This window comes from Arachis stenosperma, chromosome 1 (genome assembly GCF_014773155.1).
Source record: "Arachis stenosperma cultivar V10309 chromosome 1, arast.V10309.gnm1.PFL2, whole genome shotgun sequence".
Classification (NCBI taxonomy): domain Eukaryota; kingdom Viridiplantae; phylum Streptophyta; class Magnoliopsida; order Fabales; family Fabaceae; genus Arachis; species Arachis stenosperma.
Genome location: NC_080377.1, coordinates 10,700,723 through 10,720,543, shown reverse-complemented (window position 1 = coordinate 10,720,543; position 19,821 = coordinate 10,700,723). Strand labels below are relative to the sequence as shown.

At 30.7% G+C, this 19,821-nt stretch overlaps 2 protein-coding genes and 1 pseudogene across 6 annotated transcripts; 2 read left to right on the top strand and 1 right to left on the bottom strand.

The window, feature by feature from the left end:
- Window positions 1-165: 165 nt before the first annotated feature.
- Window positions 166-12,380, top strand: LOC130941054 (cytosolic sulfotransferase 12-like). 5 transcript variants are annotated; one of them, XM_057869450.1, is made up of 2 exons: window positions 166-919; window positions 12,116-12,380. In XM_057869450.1, the coding sequence occupies exons 1-2, from the start codon at window positions 234-236 to the stop codon at window positions 12,120-12,122; spliced, it is 693 nt and encodes a 230-aa protein (XP_057725433.1). In that variant the 5' UTR covers window positions 166-233; the 3' UTR covers window positions 12,123-12,380. The 5 variants fall into 5 exon arrangements, with proteins under 5 accessions (XP_057725433.1, XP_057725415.1, XP_057725424.1 ...); XM_057869432.1 differs by lacking the exon at window positions 12,116-12,380 and adding an exon at window positions 9,033-9,312; XM_057869441.1 differs by lacking the exon at window positions 12,116-12,380 and adding an exon at window positions 3,160-3,444.
- Window positions 12,381-13,088: 708 nt separating this feature from the next.
- Window positions 13,089-13,284, bottom strand: LOC130954431 (small nucleolar RNA U3; annotated as a pseudogene).
- Window positions 13,285-16,749: 3,465 nt separating this feature from the next.
- Window positions 16,750-18,243, top strand: LOC130946324 (cytosolic sulfotransferase 12-like). The gene has a single exon (XM_057875019.1). It carries the CDS (start codon window positions 16,782-16,784, stop codon window positions 17,796-17,798), a length of 1,017 nt encoding a protein of 338 aa, XP_057731002.1. The 5' UTR covers window positions 16,750-16,781; the 3' UTR covers window positions 17,799-18,243.
- The last annotated feature ends 1,578 nt before the right edge of the window (window positions 18,244-19,821 follow it).

The following is a 19,821-nucleotide window of genomic DNA, read 5'->3' as shown; positions in this document are numbered from 1 at the left end:
TTATTTTATTATAACCAAATCAATTCCAATTAAATTTCAATTAAATTTTTTAATTTTTAATTCTATCAGTTTAATAATGACGGCTTCGATTTTCAAAACGTGGGTTTATTTTTTTGCTTATATTATTAAACTTAGATTCCATCCTATGAATATGGACAACAATGTGCACCGTAAAACATAACCATATATTCAAACAAAAATCTCTAGCTAACAACAAAGTTAATGACACAAAAATGGAGGAGGCAAGTGATGAACCCTCCAATCTCCCCAAACTCCAAAAAGATGAAGACTTAAGTCAAGAGTGTAAGGACTTGATGTCAACCTTGCCAATGGAACCAACATACAAACTCTACCAATACCAAGGCTTTTGGTATGGATCTTGGGCTCTTCAAGGAATCTTATCTTGTCAAAAGCACTTTGAAGCCAATGACAAAGATATCATCCTTGTTACCACTCCCAAATCAGGCACCACTTGGCTTAAGGCTTTGACTTTTGCTTTGCTTAATAGGAATAAACATCCACATACACAAAAAAATCATCCTTTGCTTGTTACCAACCCTCATATTCTTGTACCCTTTTTAGAGGCTCTATTTTATGATGAGAAGTATATTGTTTCAAACCTAAGCCAATTTCCCTCTCCAAGGCTACTATCCATTCATGCTCCTTATGTTTCATTGCCGAAATCGGCGAAAGAGTCGAACTGTAAGATAGTGTATCTGTGTAGAGATCCGAAAGACATATCTGTTTCGATGTGGAAATTTATGGAAACGCTTATGCCGGAAATTAGAGGATCCAACTTGTTTGATGAATTTTTTGAGTTGTTTTGTAGAGGAGTGAATCTATATGGACCCTTTTGGGAGCATGTGTTGGAGTATTGGAAAGAAAGCTTGAAAAGGCCAGAAAAAATAATGTTTCTAAGGTATGAACAAATGAAATTGCATCCTACTTTGGTTTTGAAAAAATTAGCTGAATTTTTAGGGTGTCCATTTTCCAAACAAGAGTTAGATAATGGCATGCTTGATGATATCTTAAAGTTGTGTAGTTTTGATAACTTGAGAAATTTGGAGGCGAATAAAAAAGGAACAATATCAATGTTTGGTTTTGATATAGAAAACAAAAGTTTCTTCCGCCGTGGTGAAATTGGTGATGGGAAGAATTTTCTCACAATGGAAATGGTTGAGAAAATAAACACTATTACTCAAAAGAAATTCTCTCAATATGGCCTAAATTTTGAGAATTTTACCATGGTATAATTTATTTTACGCATACGTACTTATTTTGGTTGATTATTGTAACGTGTATTAATGAAGCGTTGATGCAGTAAAATTTTAATTTTTTTTATAATTCATTTGATTTTTCCTTTACCCATGTAATTACACCAACAGGTAATTAAGTTTAGATTTATCCTGTAGTCAGTATGAAAAAGACTAAAACAACCCTAGTTTTTAGGATAAATTGACAAAAAATATTGGTTTAAAAACATGGTTCGCAGCTGATATAACATTTAAAGGTGGAACAAAAATTGGAAATAATGGACTTTAGATGGTGTTTCTAAATTCAAATAAATAGAAATTAATGGTTGCATATACATCTAAAATATTCTACTAATAATTGTTGGGTACAATCAATGTTCATTTTTTTTTTCAATAAAAAATACTTTTATTATAGGTATAAATTATTGAAACAATCTAAATATGATGACAAAATTTTAATAGTAAGTCATTCTTATTTATAAAATTATTTTATAATATCTATTTTAATATAAATTTTTAAATTTATGGTTTATTAAAGGCTTTAAATACTAACTATATTTAAAAGTCCAAAACATGGTGCCAACTTTTAATGAAATTAAATAAATAAGACAGATTCAGTCTTCTAAACTTAAAAAAGACTAGAAACGGTTGAATGTTTATTGTGCATTATTTTTTGTATAGATCTACAAAAAAATTATATTAAATATAGATAATTAAAAAAATAGAATAACATATTCTATTCAAATACAATAAAACACGTGATAAGCTTCTTATGATATTATATATTATTATTTTATGTGCTTTAGGACTACTAATGTGGTAAATTAAAATTGTAACAGAAACATATATATATAGGTGAGTTCTCTGGTGACTATGTTTTGTGGTGCCTAAGGTTATTTATAGTTGACTGACCAATAAGATTAAGATACATATATGAAAAAGTTGGCTAGGATATAACTAATTTCAAGAATCGAAATATGACCACAATGGCAGAGTGGTAATCACATGTCCTAAAACTATTTTTTTATAGATTGGGCCTTGAGTGAAATGGACAACAAACAAACAAAATAAAATTATAATAATATATTTCAAAAAATATGTGTCAAAGTAAGACGAAATATATAGTAATTGAATACTCAGTAAATTAAATACCTAGAACTGGTTAAAAAAAAAGAGATGATGCAAAATAAAATAGTAAATATTGTATGCAGTACGAAAATAATAAACATTGTAATGTCTAATGCTCAAGAATCTATTATAAACAATTGTTATCATTTGTAATAATATTAAAGTAAAAATATTAATTAAAATGAAGAAAGTCGCTACCATTGATAACATTTGTAAAACAAAATCTTAAATAGTGAAGTGTGAAAATCTATACTATGCTTATATAATTATAAGTCTTTAACATTTACAAAAAAAGAGTAAATTCTCTCTCAGTTGGTAAATTTTAAAATCTAATGATTAAGTTAATTATCATAAACGCTAACTATAAAATGATCCCGTTATTTTTTAATCTATGATACTGTTCATACTCTAGCCCAATAATGAAGACCCATGATCAAGCAAAAGACCTAATCCAAAGGGTTGGACCTCACCAGTACCAATCTTCATCCCACAAAGTCGGTACTTACCACGACTTGTTCTAAAGAAGTCGGGTACGAGGGTTAGTTGGCAGATAAACACTCATTCAAATGAGTAACTGCCCCTAGAATCTCTCTAACCACTTCCACGAGTCATATCCTAACCTCCCTAAAATAATGGGACGGTTAGCACCCTAAAAATATGGCACTACTCCAGCGGTGGTTATTGGTTCACCACTATAAATACACTGACACCCCTCAGGTATCTCCAAGTCCAATACTCTCTAGACCTGCTCACACTCTAGCTAACTTAGGCATCAAAGTGTCTTTGCAGGTAACACTCCCATCTCCTCGCGCGAACAAGTCGGACGGAGGCCCCCGAGTTGCAGACCCATTCGGAATCCTCCTCCTTCATACATTTGGGCCAACCAACGCCATCCAACCCATCAATCTCCGGTTACCCGCCAGTAATAGATACATTATTTATATTTCATAGATATTTTAAGAACCATGAAAAGCGTACAAAAATTATTATTGTAACTTGTAAGCAAAGAATTTTATACTAAACACTAAAAAAGTAACGAAATTAAATTTTATGCGAGAGAAATTGAAAACCATAAACTAATATTATTACAAATGATATTTAATTAATTATAAATTACTTAATTAATAAATAGAAGAACTACATATCCTCTATATTTGCAACTATTTTTTTTGTTTGCCCAAAATAAATTTTAATCTTTATAATTAAATATAAACCCTACAATTTGTATAATTATGCTAATTATCGTAAACGCTAACCACACAGATGATTCATTTTTTATCTACAATATATTACTTATATTTTAAATATGCTATGAGAACAATTAAAATAAAAAAAAGATGGTTATTTATGAGAACAATAAAAAAATGTACATTAATTTTATTACTAATAAAATTAAATAATTTAGACATGAAAACGTGAATCATATATATACTTTTTAATTCTTAAATCTTAAATTCTTAACTTAACAACTTTTAAATTTAATTTATTATAATCCCTAATCTCTAAATACTCAAATCTTTTGATCTAAATTATTTTGGCTACACCATAAATATTACTTCTGATACCATTAATCACAAATACATAGCTTCTTAACTTAAATAATCCCAAATTTAACATGCTAATGTTATTTATGCATTTTACTTTATTAAAAAAATGTTAAAGATTTGCAATTGTATAAGTATAATATTACTAGAAGCGATTTTTTAATTTTAATTAATAATTTTTACTATTTTATTGTTGTTTATCATGGAACCTTTGAGCATTAGGTATTACAATGTTTACTGTTATTTTTGGACTGTATAATATGATACAATGCTTACTACTTTATTTTGTATCAACTCTTTTTTTTTTAAACCACATTCTAACCATTTAATTTACTGAATGTCCACTTACTATTTTCTTTTATTTTGACTACATTTTTAGAATATTTCACTCTAGTTCCATTTCTTTTTATTGTTCATTTCACTCAAAGTCCAATCCATTAAAAAAAATCGTTCTAAGACCTGGAATTTGTAATTACTATTTGAAGGGATACATTAGTTATTGTTTTTTATGTATGTGTTCTAATTTTATTAGTCAGTCAACTATAGTCACACTTAGTCACCACAAAACATGGCCACCACAGAAGTTACCCTCTCTCTCTCTCTATATATATATATATATATATATATACAAATTATTTTGGATATTATAAAACGAGTATAATAGGGTGATGTTATTACACTAATTTAGTGTAATGCATTGATATGAAAGTTATCATTATCACAAAAAATTGTGATTAACAATTTCAGAAAAAAACAAAGAATAAAATAAAATGTAATTAACGATTTTAAATAGACTAATTTTTTTTTTTGGAATTTCTGGCACTATAAAATTAGTAGTCTCAGATTCAGACATTAATTTCAGTCGTTAATCAATAATCCAACGATTCTTGATTTTTCTCCCACCTTTTCTCTCTTTACTGAATTCGTTATTAACAATTTTTTTAATTTAAAAAAAAAAGATAACCTCAAAATCAAGCTGGACTTCTCAAAATTGATGCTCAATCCAGACATGATTTCAAAACACCTCAATAGTCTCTTGTAGTTTTTCACTGTTTCCTCCTATAGTGGGCAGAACAATATAGTGTCATCAGCAAATTAGAGGTGTGATAACTCTACATTATCCCTTTCGACTGAAAGAGGAGTTATTCTTTTCTGTCTCTCCAATCATCCTATTCAACACATCTACAACAAGCACGAACAGAAATGGTGATAAAGGATCGCCTTGCCGGAGTCCCCTTTCCATCTTGAACGGTTTTCAAGGTGACCCATTGACCATTATGGAAATAGATGCTGTCCTAATACACTATCTAATCCATGCCCTCCATCTTCTACCGAACTCCATCTTTTCTAGCACAATATCAACAAAGTTCCACTTGATTCTGTCATAGGCTTTCTAGAAGTCCAGTTTGATGATTGCTGATGCCCTTCTCTTTAGTTTTAGCCATTGTACTATTTCACATGCTATTAAAGCTCCATCGTGTATCCTCCTACCCTTCACAAAAGCACTATATGATTCCTCAACTAATTCTGACATTACGCTCCTCATTCTTCTTGTCAACACTTTTGATATCACCTTATAAATGCATCCAATCATACTGATCGGTCTGAGGTCCTTTATCTCCTTTACACCTACAAATTTCGGTGTCAGTGCTACCCAAGTAACATTAGAGCCTGCTGGTAGCCTTGCCGTCTCAAAAAAAGTTGTCACAACTTTAGTAAACTCCACTCCAATCTCTTCCCAACACTGTTTTATAAAGTTCATGTTGTATCCGTTACTACCCGGTGCCTTAGATGATTCGCAATCCCATACTGCCTCCTTTATTTCCTCCTCCAACGGTAACACTTCTAACGCTTGAGCTTCCTCCGTCTCCAACCGATTGACTAGACCATCTTAAAAGCTAATATTTGGCGAAGCTTTCTGTTGGTACAATTTCCTATAAAAATTCCTAGTGGCAACTTTAATTCTTGCATGATTTCTTATCAGTCTCCTATTAATCACCAGAGACTTAATTCGGTTATTTCTTCTTCTTGCTGATGCGATATTGTGAAAATATCTTGTGTTCCGGACCATTTCCTTAGCATGTCGACATCTATGCATTTGCTTCCAATGAATATCTTGTCTCGTATACCATACCTCACAACATCTTACTAACGCCTTTCTTCTTGCTTTTACCGTACCGTCATATACCCCATTACTAACCATATCATCTACTTTCTTGATCCAGTCCTCAAATATTTTTATCTTCTCAGCTATATTCCCAAAGTGCTGCCTGTGCCATCTCCCCAGTGGTTTCGACAACACCTTCAACTTATCCAAAAATTGTGCATCGCCCAAACCCCTCCATTATTCTTTCATCATCCTTAGGAAGCCTTCATGTGTGAACCACGAGTCTAGGCTTCGAAAAGGTCTTGGAACCTGGGCTATTCTTCTATCTTCCACTATTAAAGGGCAATGATCTGTTAACCCTCTTGGCCCTCCTGTAAGGCGAATATCCGAATACGTGTCTAACCACTCCAGACTAACCAGGCTTTTATCAATACGGCTACAAGATTGACCTCTGAACCATGTAAACTTGCGATCATTAAGAGTCAAGTCCACCAACTCCATATCGTTTATCCATGCTTTGAATTCTTCAGCAGTTGCTGACAAGCTAGTCGCCCCTTTCCTTTCCTCTGTATGCACAACTTCTGTGAAGTCCCACAAGTAACAAAAAGTAATTCCTCCCATAGTAGAAGTTTTTCATCTCTCACATGCGGTCCATATACCAGAAAAACACCACAGTGAAAGTTATCTCTAGTCATCATTCCTTCTACACATAACCACTACCTATCTCCTTTGTAGCAGTTTATCAATTTAAAAACAGATTCATCCCATATTAATAGTAAACCTCCCGATGCTCCCATTGAATTAATGCACTCCCAACTAGCTCTATCATTACCCCAAATATTTGCTACGTCAAATTTATTCACCACCTCTTTTTTTGTTTCTATCAAACCCAACATATTAACTCTATATTTATTTTTAAAATTTTTTTATCATATTGAATTTTGCAACTCCTCTTAAATTAACCCCTAACATTCCATGAGCTTATAATCATTTATAAATTTTATTACACACTTGTTTACGGATTTTTGGACGACTTCTTCTGATATTCTCTTTTTGTTTCGCCTGTCTCCGTTTCATGGCTATTACTTCATTTTGTTCTTGAAGGGCTGCTATTATGTCCTCTTCATCACTGCACGGGATCGTCCCTGATTCTACCGCCAACTTCCAAGCCTCTTTGTTATCTGCAATTTCTTCTTCCTGACTCTGGATTTGTATGCCACTGTACAACGCCAAGCCTTCATTCAGTCTCTTGTACTACCTGATCGTCGTTTTCCCCTCTCTGTCCATCACTGTTTGTTTCTCCCAGTCCTGCGTCCAAGGAAATACCCTCCCACATCGTTGGGTTCCGGTCCCTCCTGGTTTGCTTTAGTCATCCGACTTCCTGCCGTCTCGTTCCCTTCGATATTCCTTCTCTAAAGGTACCCTTCTTCAAGATAGTGTGATGTTGTGATCTTCCCATGGGTCCGGTCTTGGTTCTCCTTGTTTCATGCAAAATTCTTGCCGGCAAGGGACAAAGCCGCTTCGTCAGCACCGGCATCCTGCCCATCATTTATTGTGTCATCCCCGGCTCCCTGCGCTACATAGCATTGACCTTGTGCGGCTTCATTCTCACCCTGACTCACCTCGTCTTCTCTTACACGCTGCAGCTGGTTACCAACATGGAGGCATGCTTCACTCAATGTTCCTCCATTCCACAGGGTTATGTCCTCTATTGGGTCATTCCTATTCGGTTTGGACTTGGCAAGCCCAATGCTCCATTCCTTCAAAAAAGCCTTGTTCTTCTTATATTTGCCTTCCTTTATTTTTGACACATTGGGCCGATGTGCCATAAACCCAAACAGCTCCCTTCCATGAATATTTGAGGACTCATTTTGAACCCCTACATAATTGCACGAGAATGTGCCATCCGAGTCAATCTCCTGTATAATTGCATCGGGCCCCACCAATATTTCCTTCCCCTTTGTTAACGCTTGATCATTACTCTCATAATGACAATTTGAAATCCGAAAATTTCATTCATTGAAATCAGAAGGCAAAATCACGACTTTGCCCTTACCTTGTTCGTCATTCAATCGATTTTCCACCATAAGCCCCGCCACCGGATCCAAGCTTGCCATCATCGGCTCAACACCACCATCGACTACATCCCTTATATCAACATGTTGCACATCTTCTCTGACCAATATGCACTTCTCTCCTTGGTCGGTCGTCTTTTCTGCAAAACATTCTTCTCGATACACCTCTTCACCTGCCTCTTTCACTAGAACGTCAAACTCGCTCGCACCGATGGTAACATGAATTCACTCGTTGATCATATCGAACATACATGTATCTATCAATACGCGACCAACACTAAACAAGTTACACGATTCTGTTAATTTATTGCACTTTACCATCTCAATAGACTAAATTCTCATTTTGGTCCTTGAGATTTACGCGATTACTCATTTTAGTCCCCGAAATTCTAAATTACCTATACTGGTCCTCCAGATTTAAGTTTGGGCACCAATATGGTCCCTCGACTCTTTCCGGTGATGATTAGGCAAATGGAGTGCTGAGATAACACCCTTCCTGTCACGTTGGACGCTGTAACGGCTAGTTGATGTGGCGAGGGTTGTATTTGTATCCAATTTAGTCCTCCCTTGTTAAAACTTTGTCATTATAACTCAGATAAATAATAAGATAATTAGGGTTTCAGAAACTAAATTAGATACAAATACAACTCTCGACACGTTAGCTAGCCGTTGCAGCGTCCAGCATGGTAGGGAGCGTGTCATTGATAAACCCCATTTTTAGGGTTTATCTTGTATTGAATTTAGGGTATTTTGATAACCTTTTCTCGCATTTAGCCTATGAATTGGCATGGTTTTGTAATCTCTCCCGTATTTGTGCCTAAGTGTAAAAACATGTTTTTTAAGCCTTATTTTGATGAATTCTAGTTTCTCTTTGATTCCATAAGATGCCTTGATATGTTTGCTAGTAATTCCGGGATTGGAATAGGCTAGGCATGGATCAAAGGAAGCAAGGAATGAAGCATGCAAGTGGAGAGAAGCATAAAAAGTCAAAGACGCAAAGTCAGCCATGCACGCGCACGCGCACAAGGCGCTCGCGCGCACATTGCAAAACAAGCCGGGGACGCGCACGCGCACCGTGCGCGTACGCGTCGATGACGGCACATGACCTCACTAATGCAACACGTGCCTGGCGATTTGAGAGGGTTTCTGAACCCATTTTTGGCGCCAATAACCAAGGGAAAGGAATATAAGGACGAATGATTAAGGGGAAGGCAACACATCACTTTTAACACAATAATCAATTAGAATAGACTTAGGATTAGTTTAGAGTTTTAGAGAGAGAAGCTCTCACTTCTCTCTAGAATTAGGATTAGGTTTAGTTCTTAGATCTAGGTTTTAATCTTTGTTTTCTTCTACTTCGATCCTCTTAATTCCTTGTTGTTACATTCATCTTCTTCTATTCTTTTGTTGTAATTTCCTTTATGTTGTTCTTAGACTTTGTTGTAGATCCACTTTTGTTCCTTCCTTTCTCTTTCAATTCAATAAAGGTAAATCATAATAATTGTGTTCCTTTTGATTTGTGTTGTTAATTCCTTTCAATAATTGTTGTTTGATTTTGTTCTTGTTGTTGATTTACTATGTTTTCCTTTTATGCCTACCAAGTGTTTGATGAAATGCTTGGTTGGATTTTAGTGTAGGTTTTGTTCCTCTTGGCCTAGGTAGAGTAATTAGTGACTCTTGAGTTATCTAATTCCTTTGTTGATTGATAATTAGAAGTTGCTAATTAATTTGAATATCTCTAAAGCTAGTCATTCCTTTAGGAGATGATTAGGGCTTGAGGAATCAAATTGATTCATCCACTTGACTTCCCTCCATAGGTAGAGGTTAACTAAGTGTTAGCAATGAACAATTCTCATCACAATTGAGAAAGGTAACTAGGATAGGACTTCTAGTTCTCATATCTTGCCAAGAGCTTGTTAGTTGTTAGTTTATTTCCATTACCATTTACTTTCATGCCTCTTATCCAAAACCCCAAAATAACTCACAACCAATAACAAGACACTTCATTACAATTCCTAGGGAGAACGACCCGAGGTCTAAATACTTCGGTTTATAAATTTAGGGGTTTGTTTTAGTGACAAACAACTTTTTGTATGAAAGGATTATTGTTTGGTTTAGAAACTATACTTTACAACGAGATTTTATTAGTGAAATTCTAAACCGTCAAAAATCCAATCATTAGTCATCTTAGCACTTCGTTTGCCATATCATCGCTGAAAATAGTAAGGGATCACATTGGTGCCCAAACTTGAATCTGGAGGACCAATATAGATAATTTTGAACTTCGGAGACTAAAATGAGTAATCGCGTGAATATCAGGGACCAAAATGGAGATTTAGTCCACCCCATTGATCTCCTAGTCTTGTAAAAGTCTCCGTTGACCATGCATGCAATGGTACTCCATAGCATTCCAACCATGTTCTTCTTGTCTCACTCCTCTCACTCTCATCCCATCTCCATACCATATATAACACTTTTAATAGGTCATTCATTCTGAAAGTGTATGCTTCCTCCGCGTTAGCTAATGTGTCAAACGTTAGCATCGCTTTGTATGCACTCAATTCCCTTACATGCGTTACGCTTGGCCAATCGTTATGAATCTTTTGGCGTGCCTGAAAATTGATCATCTTCTTTGTGCCTCCCACAATACTCATTTGTAACCATATAACATTATCTTTTGCCACTGGTATTTCTATTTTCTTCGACCATCCGTTCTTATTTGAATCTTTGACATACGCATCCTTCGAATTCTTATCCACATGCTCTTCCTTCTTCTTTGTATTCCTGTTCTGCTGAGATCCACCTTCCTCTCCTTGTCTTGTGGGATCCTGCACTTCTTTGCCTTTGTTCTCTTTCAGACCAGGTTTTCTTTTATACTTGGCTTTTGCTACAAAAATGCTTTTCCTCTCAACACCATATGATTCATTTCTGCAACAGCCTTTAAAGCTCCCCCATTTGTAGTGTAACGGACAAAAGCGAATAGATAGATCTGGCTATTTTTGTTCTTACGTGCCAGATAAATATCTATTATCCTGCCCGTCCAATTGAACAGACTGAATAGTTTGCGTTTTGATATATCGACTGAGAGATTATCAACAAATACTGAGAAAGAATCATTTCCAATCGATGATACTCATCTTTGTTCCAGACTCTAGGATCCTTACCCTGTTTTGTCGTTTGCCTATGACTACTACCCCTCCCAGTATTTATCCATCCAGTGTTTTTCCACCGCTCTCTCTCTCATATCTCCCCTTTTAGTTAGAGTCTACGATTTCTTTTTAAATTAGTTTTACCGATTTAAACACCGTTATAAATTTTATATCTATGTATTACAGAGTCAAAATCTCATTTTTTCATATTACACAAACTTAATTGACATATCAAAAATAAAAATCTAAATAATAATGTATATCCAATTTTTAATATTATTTTATTATATTTTTCTCTTTCTTGGCAGGTTCTGCCGATATATATATATATATTTTTTTTCTATAGCATCGCTAGATTTAGTTGAGTGTTCCTTTCTTTGTGGTGGCAACACTGGCGATAGAAAAACTTTGTTACAGTTGTTGAAATGAACTAGACATTGTTATTACGAAAAGAAACTAAATGGGACCATAACATTCAATAATTGGCTTATTATTTAGAACACAGACGATCATATAAAACATATGGGGTTTTAAGAAAGTTTTATTTTAGGTGAGTTCTATCCAACCCCCTCTATTTCAACATGTAAATTACCCCTCGTGATGTGACATGTTTTAATTGGATGCTTAGTTTTAGTTTGAGTTAATTTAACTCAATAAGAGTTAATATGTTAACTAAAGTAGGGTAATTTTGTAATTAAATATTTTTATAAGAGAGATAAATATATAATTTCTATAAATATTAAAAAATAAAGTTATATTTTTATCATTATATAGAAATTCAATTTACCCCAGTCCCATTTCTCTTTGAAATTGAAAGAAAAAATCAACTCATTGGGTGTTCCATATTTTGATGAACCAGGAAATAAGGGTGTGTTTGGCAACCACGTTCAAAGAGAAGAAGTACATTTAGATATCTTGAAAGTTGTAATTTTTGGTTTGGCAAATTTTTGATTCATGAACGCAGAAGTGATTTTGCATTCAAAACCACGTTTTCAAGAAGCAACAATTTTAAGCTTTTGCGTTTCACCAACGGGCTTTTAGCCATCAATACTCAATCTTTATTTATTTTTTACCAATTTTATCCTTTATGCATACTATTGTATTATTTATATTGTTTTTATTTATATGAACTATCTTTTTCTATTATTTACTATTTTTTTATTAATTATTTATTTGATATTATACACTTTTATAATTATAATTTTTTTGTATTATTTTTATTTTTTTAATATAATATATTGATCCTATTAAGAAAGTAAATTAAACAAAAAATTAATTGTAAATAATAATAATAAAAAATTATAACATACTAAAAAAGAGTACTAAAAATATACTGTATAAAAAATATCATAAATTTTTTTTTGATTTATTTCAATTACTACCAAAATAAATATTTAATTTTTTTATTATTTTTAGTACTCTCTAAAATTTATATTTTGTTAGTTTTAATTAAAAGTATATTTTGCCAATTTTTATATATTATTTTTATCTTAGTGTATAAATATTAATTTTATTATAGAATTAATTAATAACATCTATTCAAATATCTAAATTAAAATAATATACAAAAATTATTTAAGTTGATGTCTATTTTAGTAATTTTGTATCTAAAAGTGATTTTGAATAGTGTAATCCAAACAACATTTATTTTACTATAATTCATTTTGATATAAATATTGTCAAACATAAATCACTTAATACAAACTTACTTTTCATCAAAATCAAGTTTGCAAAATTAATTTTATTCAAACTCCCGTCTGCAAACTGTAATCCAAACACACACTAAGTATTTAGAGAAAATAACTAATTAAATGGCCAGAAAAAAATATTTGAGTCTGTCAGAACACCGTGAGACCATCTCGACCACAAGGTTGTAGTGCGAACGATCCTCCACCGTTCAGATGGCATGCGCTTTGGAACAATTAATCACGCTCTGACCTCACGGTCATAGTTCAACCAAAGTCTTCTTAGAACTCAAGGATACAGATGTACGAGCCTATAGAACAGATCCTGTTCAAGTAAGGTCGTGTTCTGTGTTTTGTGTTCTTTGTGTTTAGTTATAAAAACTGCTTTTGTTTTGTGAACCTAGCCCAGGTGAGACTAAGTTTACGTTTGCGAAATTCAAAAAATCTTAAAATTTAAGAACGTGAAATTTAACCAAAATCGATTATGATGGCTTTTTATGATGATAGTGTAGAAGGGGAAGACGAAAAAGAAAATGAAAATAATGATGATGATGATGATGATGGTGGTGATGGTGATGATGATATGGGATTTCTGGATGGCATTGAAATTAAATTTGGAGGTATTTAATTACATAATCACCCACTTTGGACTCTAATTTAATTACCAATAATTTAACCATAGTTAACATAGCAACTAATTAAAAAATAACATGTCACAGAGGGTAAATTACATGTTATTATAGGAATGGTAGGTTAAAATTTACCTTTATTTTAAAGGTCTACTAAAATAAATGTTATTAATAATATTTTTAAAAAAGAAAAGAAAAAAAGAGAATAAATGTGTTATTAATTATATTAATTAAAATTTGTGTTCTCATATAATAATAATTTTGTGTATTTACATCAGTTTCTAACATTAATAAAATAAAAAACAGAAACTTTGTTTTCCTTAGTTTGTACATTTATTTGGAGACAATTATTATGTTTTTATGTTTTTTTATATTCATTGAAAACATAATGTATTTAGACAATAACAAAAGGCATCATGGTTCTTATTGTTCAAACAAATTATTTTTTAATGAATTTAATAAAAAAGAAAAATACGTTTAATTTTTAAAAATAAAAAAAACTATTATAATCCTCGTAAATTTCGTCAACCAACCCATCACCGATAATGCTTCCATATATCAAAGTCATATAGTTTTATATCTCAATCGATAATAATAAATTAAATTAAATGAGTTATCATGATTCATGGTTCACATTAAATATGTATGGCTCTGTGTGATTTTGAGAGCATAACATAACAATATACGGAAAATAAAACATAAAAGATAGATATATAAAAATATTTTGGTTATGTTTTTTTGAAGCTATGTAGTTTCAAGATCTTGAGCAACTTGGAAGTGAATAAGAAAGGAAAGTTGTCAAGTGGTGAAGAACATAGAGCTTTTTTTCGACTTGGCGAAGTTGGAGATTCAAATAATTATCTCACTGCTGAAATGATTGAACAACTTGATATTATTACCGAAAAGAAGCTAGGACATTATGGATTTAGATTCTAGATATAATATTAAGTGTTTTTAATTGTATATTTAAGAACACTTAATATATATTGAGTGTTCTTAATTGTGTGTCTAATTTTGGTTCTTCATTGGAATAAGTGAATCTCTATTATGTTAATTTTATCCTAGGTGATTTGAATTAAAATGTGATTTAAGAAATAAAGTGAATTATATTTTTTTTAATCTAAAATGATATTGTGACAAGATAATGTAAGTGAATTTATTTTATTTTTACTAGTTTTCTGGTAGTAATTCGGATATAACATTTTAAACGTTCTATTTTAATCCCAACAAATTTTAAATACATTTAATATTATCCTATTATTAAATTTAACACAAATAATTAGCATATTAATGAAGTAATAACGTTTAATTTCAGTATACAAGTGAAATTGAGCCACCAACGATTACTAATGTAAATTATTTTTCTTTAATTTTGGAGCATTGATAGTTGATTGTCATAGTTTAAGGTTTTGTGCAAAAAAAAAAAGAAAAAAAAGTATTACAATAATATTTTGGTTATGTTTTTTTAATATACAGAAATAAAAAAATATACGTAACTAATAATATTGTTAACATTTACTTTACTTACTCAATTAATTATTTGTGTCAAATTTAATGGTAGACAAGACTAAAATAAAATGTTTAAAATGTTAGAGATTTAATTTGTCTCAAATATTAAAAATTAAAATAATATTTTATCCTATAATTGAGAGTAAAATATTTTTTATTTCTGTCATAGTTAAATTATAATTCTTTATTATTTTATTTTAGATCAAATGGTTGATAAATCAGATCATGATCGATCCTAACTAGATCTTTTATGATAAAAGAATGCAATATATTTATATTAATGTTTTGATATAAAATTTTTAGTTATTTTTATATTTATATATAGTTATTATAGATTATATGGATCTGACTAAGGACACATGTTTGATAATTATTTTTATATACTATAATTTTACACAATTTATATCCATTAAATTTAACAAATTAACTCGTAAATTTGAGTCAACTTGTAAATTTAGGAGAAAAACAAAATAGAAATTCAAAGAAAAAACTATTAAAAAGAAAAGTGAAGAGACAGATATGTGTATATTTTTTTATCAGTAATTATATAATTGATGTTAAAATTTTTTAGTAACAACATAAGAAGGCTAATGTTGAATTATCGAAAAATATATTAACAATTATTTTTATTATTAAAAATAAAATAAATAACTGTTAAAAGTGATTTTTTAATAATAGAAAACAAGTCAAATAGCTAGTTGTCTTATTTATAATATTAGTTAGGTATATAACAAAACATTCCTATGTCTCTATTTAACAGTTTAATTAGATATGAAAACTTTTATTATTAAAATATTTAAAATTTAAATTTTACTAACGAACTATAACTCAAATGACATAATCTTTTTATCATCACTTAGAGGTTTCAGGTTCGAATCCCTTCCTTCTAACTTTGGAAAAAAAAATTCGAATTTTGCATTATTGCTCTTAAACAATTTTAGTATAAAGTAAAGAAAAATGTACATAATTATGTTTTAAGTCTAAAAAAAGACTATACACTACAACAGACACACGTTTTAGTCGCAAATTTAGATTGTGCTATAAATTCTCCAAATTTAGCGGCAGTTTAAAAGCCAACCATTACTAAATCAATTATTAAATAATGATATACGCATATCCCTCTGTTTCAAACAGACAAATATTGTACATAATATATTGCCGGAAAAATAAATTTTAGGATGAAGATTTAATGACAATATTTAATTAGTAACACTTTTTTATTTTATAATATTTTTTAAAAAATTACATTTCAAAATATTTTTTATTTTAATATCAACATTATTATTGTTGATTAATTATTAAAGAAAACGAATAAATAAATTATCATTTGTATTCATGAAAGATACAAACACTGATAAATATATCTATATAAAAATAAAACGACAATTATAATCACGGAAGATGGCTTACGTGTGCCAAAAGTACTCTAACAGACTAATTGCGTAACCAATGTTCGAGTACTCTTGGCACACGGAGGCCATCTTCCATAATTACGATTGTCGTTTTATTCTTATATAGGTACATTTGTAACGTCTCTATCTTTCATTGATATAAATGATAATTTATTCTAAAGAAAACTTTTAACTTAATTTATTATCAATATTTCATATCTCATGAAATCGTTATATATATAACCAACAATTCAATGCAAACTAAAGCATCAACTTTAAACCTAACTAGTTAGCTAGTTTACACATACACCATGGCTGAAGGGCAACCCTCCTCCAGTATTGTACCCAAATACTTGCAAGAAGATGAACTAAGCGAAGATGTTAGGGATTTGATATCAACCTTACCAACCGATAAAGGTTGGTTTGTAAACACCATCTACCAATACCAAGGATTTTGGCATGTCCCTAGGCAATTGCAAGGACTCTTAAATTGTCAAAAACACTTCAAAGCCCAAGACACTGATATTCTCCTTGCAACTCAACCAAAATCAGGCACCACTTGGCTCAAGGCATTAACATTTTCCTTGATCAACCGCAAAACCAAATACCCTCTAACCCTAAACCATGATCACCCTTTATTCTCTAACAATCCTCATGCTCTTGTACCCTTTTTGGAGTTTGACCTTTTTCATGTCAAAGATGTAGTTCCGGATCTAAGCTCGTTCTCTTCTCCGAGGCTTTTCGCTACTCACCTTCCTTATGTCTCATTGCCGGAATCAGTTAAGGATTCTGACTGTAAGATAGTGTATCTTTGCAGAGATCCAAAAGACACTTTCATTTCGCTTTGGCATTTTTCTAATTCCTTAAGATTATTCAAAGGGACGAATCCCCTTAAAGATTCCTTTGATCAGTTTTGTAGAGGAATCAATGTTGGTGGACCCTTTTGGGACCATATATTGAGCTATTGGAAGGAGAGCTTGTTGAGCTTGGAGAAGCCAAAGAAAAAGGTAATGTTTTTGAGATATGAAGAATTGAAAATGAATACTAGTTTTGTTTTGAAGAATCTAGCTGAGTTTTTAGGGTGTCCTTTTTCTAAAGAGGAGGAAGATGAAGGGTTGGTGGATGATATCTTGAAGCTATGTAGCTTTGAGAACTTGAAGAATTTGGAAGTGAATAAAAATGGTAAAAGGCCATCTGGAATTGCAAACAAAGCTTACTTCCGTCGTGGTGAAATTGGAGATTGGAAGAATCATTTCACCCATGAAATGATTGAGCAATTGAATACTATTGTTGAAAACAAAATGGGTATTTTTGGGTTTAAATTTTAGGATTTTAATTTGCATTATATATAAGGTATTAGAATTTTTTTATTTAAATAAATTAAATAAATATTTTAATTATTAAAATAAATAATGATAAGAATTATTATCAAAATCCGTCCCTCATCCTTATCTCGTTTACTGTATAAACGAAATAAACTTGTACGTATCTCGTTTACACTGTAAAGGAGATATATACGTGTCACATGCACATGTTTTATCTCGTTTACACTGTACACGTTTATTGTAAACAAGATAAGGCTAGAGGACGGATTTCAATAATAATTTTTATAATTATTTATTTCAATAATTAAAAATTTATTTAATTTATTTAAATAGAAAATCCTAAAGTATTTTATATATATATCTTTGCTATATCTCTATATATAGCTTCCTTTATTTTTATCGGTTATGATAGTTATGTGCTATATTAATTAATGGATGTTTGTTTTGCATGTGGTGTATTTTAAATGTATTGATGAAATATAATTATTTTATGTTAATTTGATTTTCTTCTCTCTAAGAGTTAGACAAGCAAATAAACAAATCCAACTTAAGTACACATGAAATATATGATCCGCACCATTATTGTTAATATTGTCAATACAAAGTGTATGATGACTACTATGATTAGTGTAGTTACGACGGCTAAATAACTTTGGTAACACTTAAAAAAACATTGCTAAAATTAAGTAAAGTTACTTTTTTTATATTTTCATAATATTTTTATTTTTTAAATTAAAAAATATTGTTAATATTAAAAAATGTTATTTTAATTTTCTTAAAACTTAGAGTCACTATAGTCATCGTAATTATAGACACTATAACATGTAAATGTATTTTAAAACAATATTTTTTTAACCCAAAGATGGGATGTCACCTTAATATTTTTTCATTAGTATTTTAACATATATACGAAGAAAATGACACAACAAAATGGTAGAAATTATTAGGAGTATATTTTCTTTAATCACATTGGCCTTTAAATTAAAGTTTAAACATTCTAAACATACACAAACATAAAAAAATATAGCCCAATTGTTTAGCTTTAGAAGTACCTATAACATGTTATTATATCGCATATAAAACTATTTTATTTTAATATGGAGTATTTTATTAGTCCATATTAGTAATAAAACTATATCAATTTAGTCTATATAAAGAAATAAATTCACTAAATTAATTAGAGTTTTTATTATATGCTTTTTTATTTTTATATTTTATCACTTTTTCTTCTGATAAAATATAAAATTAGAACAATATATGATAAAAACTCTAACTAATTTAATAAATTTAATCACTTTATATGAACTAAATTGAGATAATTTTATTATTAATGTAAACTGATGAAGTAGAATAGTTTTTTTTTTTTTTTTTGATCAGGGAACTGATGAAGTAGAATAGTTTGATATTGTCACTAAACCAATTACTTTAATTGTTTCGTTGCTAAAAAGTCCAAAAATTTAGCCACCTATAAAGACATGAATTTCAATGTGGTCACTTTTAATTACCATTTAATTACCTCTAACCAGCACAATTTTATAGCCAGATTAAGGGACTAATACTAATATTATTATATTATTTTTTATTTTTGTTTTTTATAATAATTTTTAGTTTGATAAATTAAAAATTAATATATTATAAATTAAAATTTTATTTAAAAATTTATCATTGATAAATAATCAAATTATTGTATATATATAAAAGATTGAATTCAAATTCTTGGTGCTTACTTAAATGCAAAGGGTAGGTAGATAATAAAATCATGTAATAGATAGCATAGATATTTAGTTATACTCACAAGAAAAGAAAAACATGTACACATGTACGACGTATATAGGTATATCATAAGAAAGCCCAATAATAATAATAATAATAATAATAATAATAATAATAATAATAATAATAATAGAAGTGAAACTTGCCTTATTAAAGGATACATACTGATCGGAGGTTACAGCCTTATTAAAGGATACATACTGATCGGAGGTTACAGCATGCACATGGCCACATGGGATCAGCAGCAGCATTC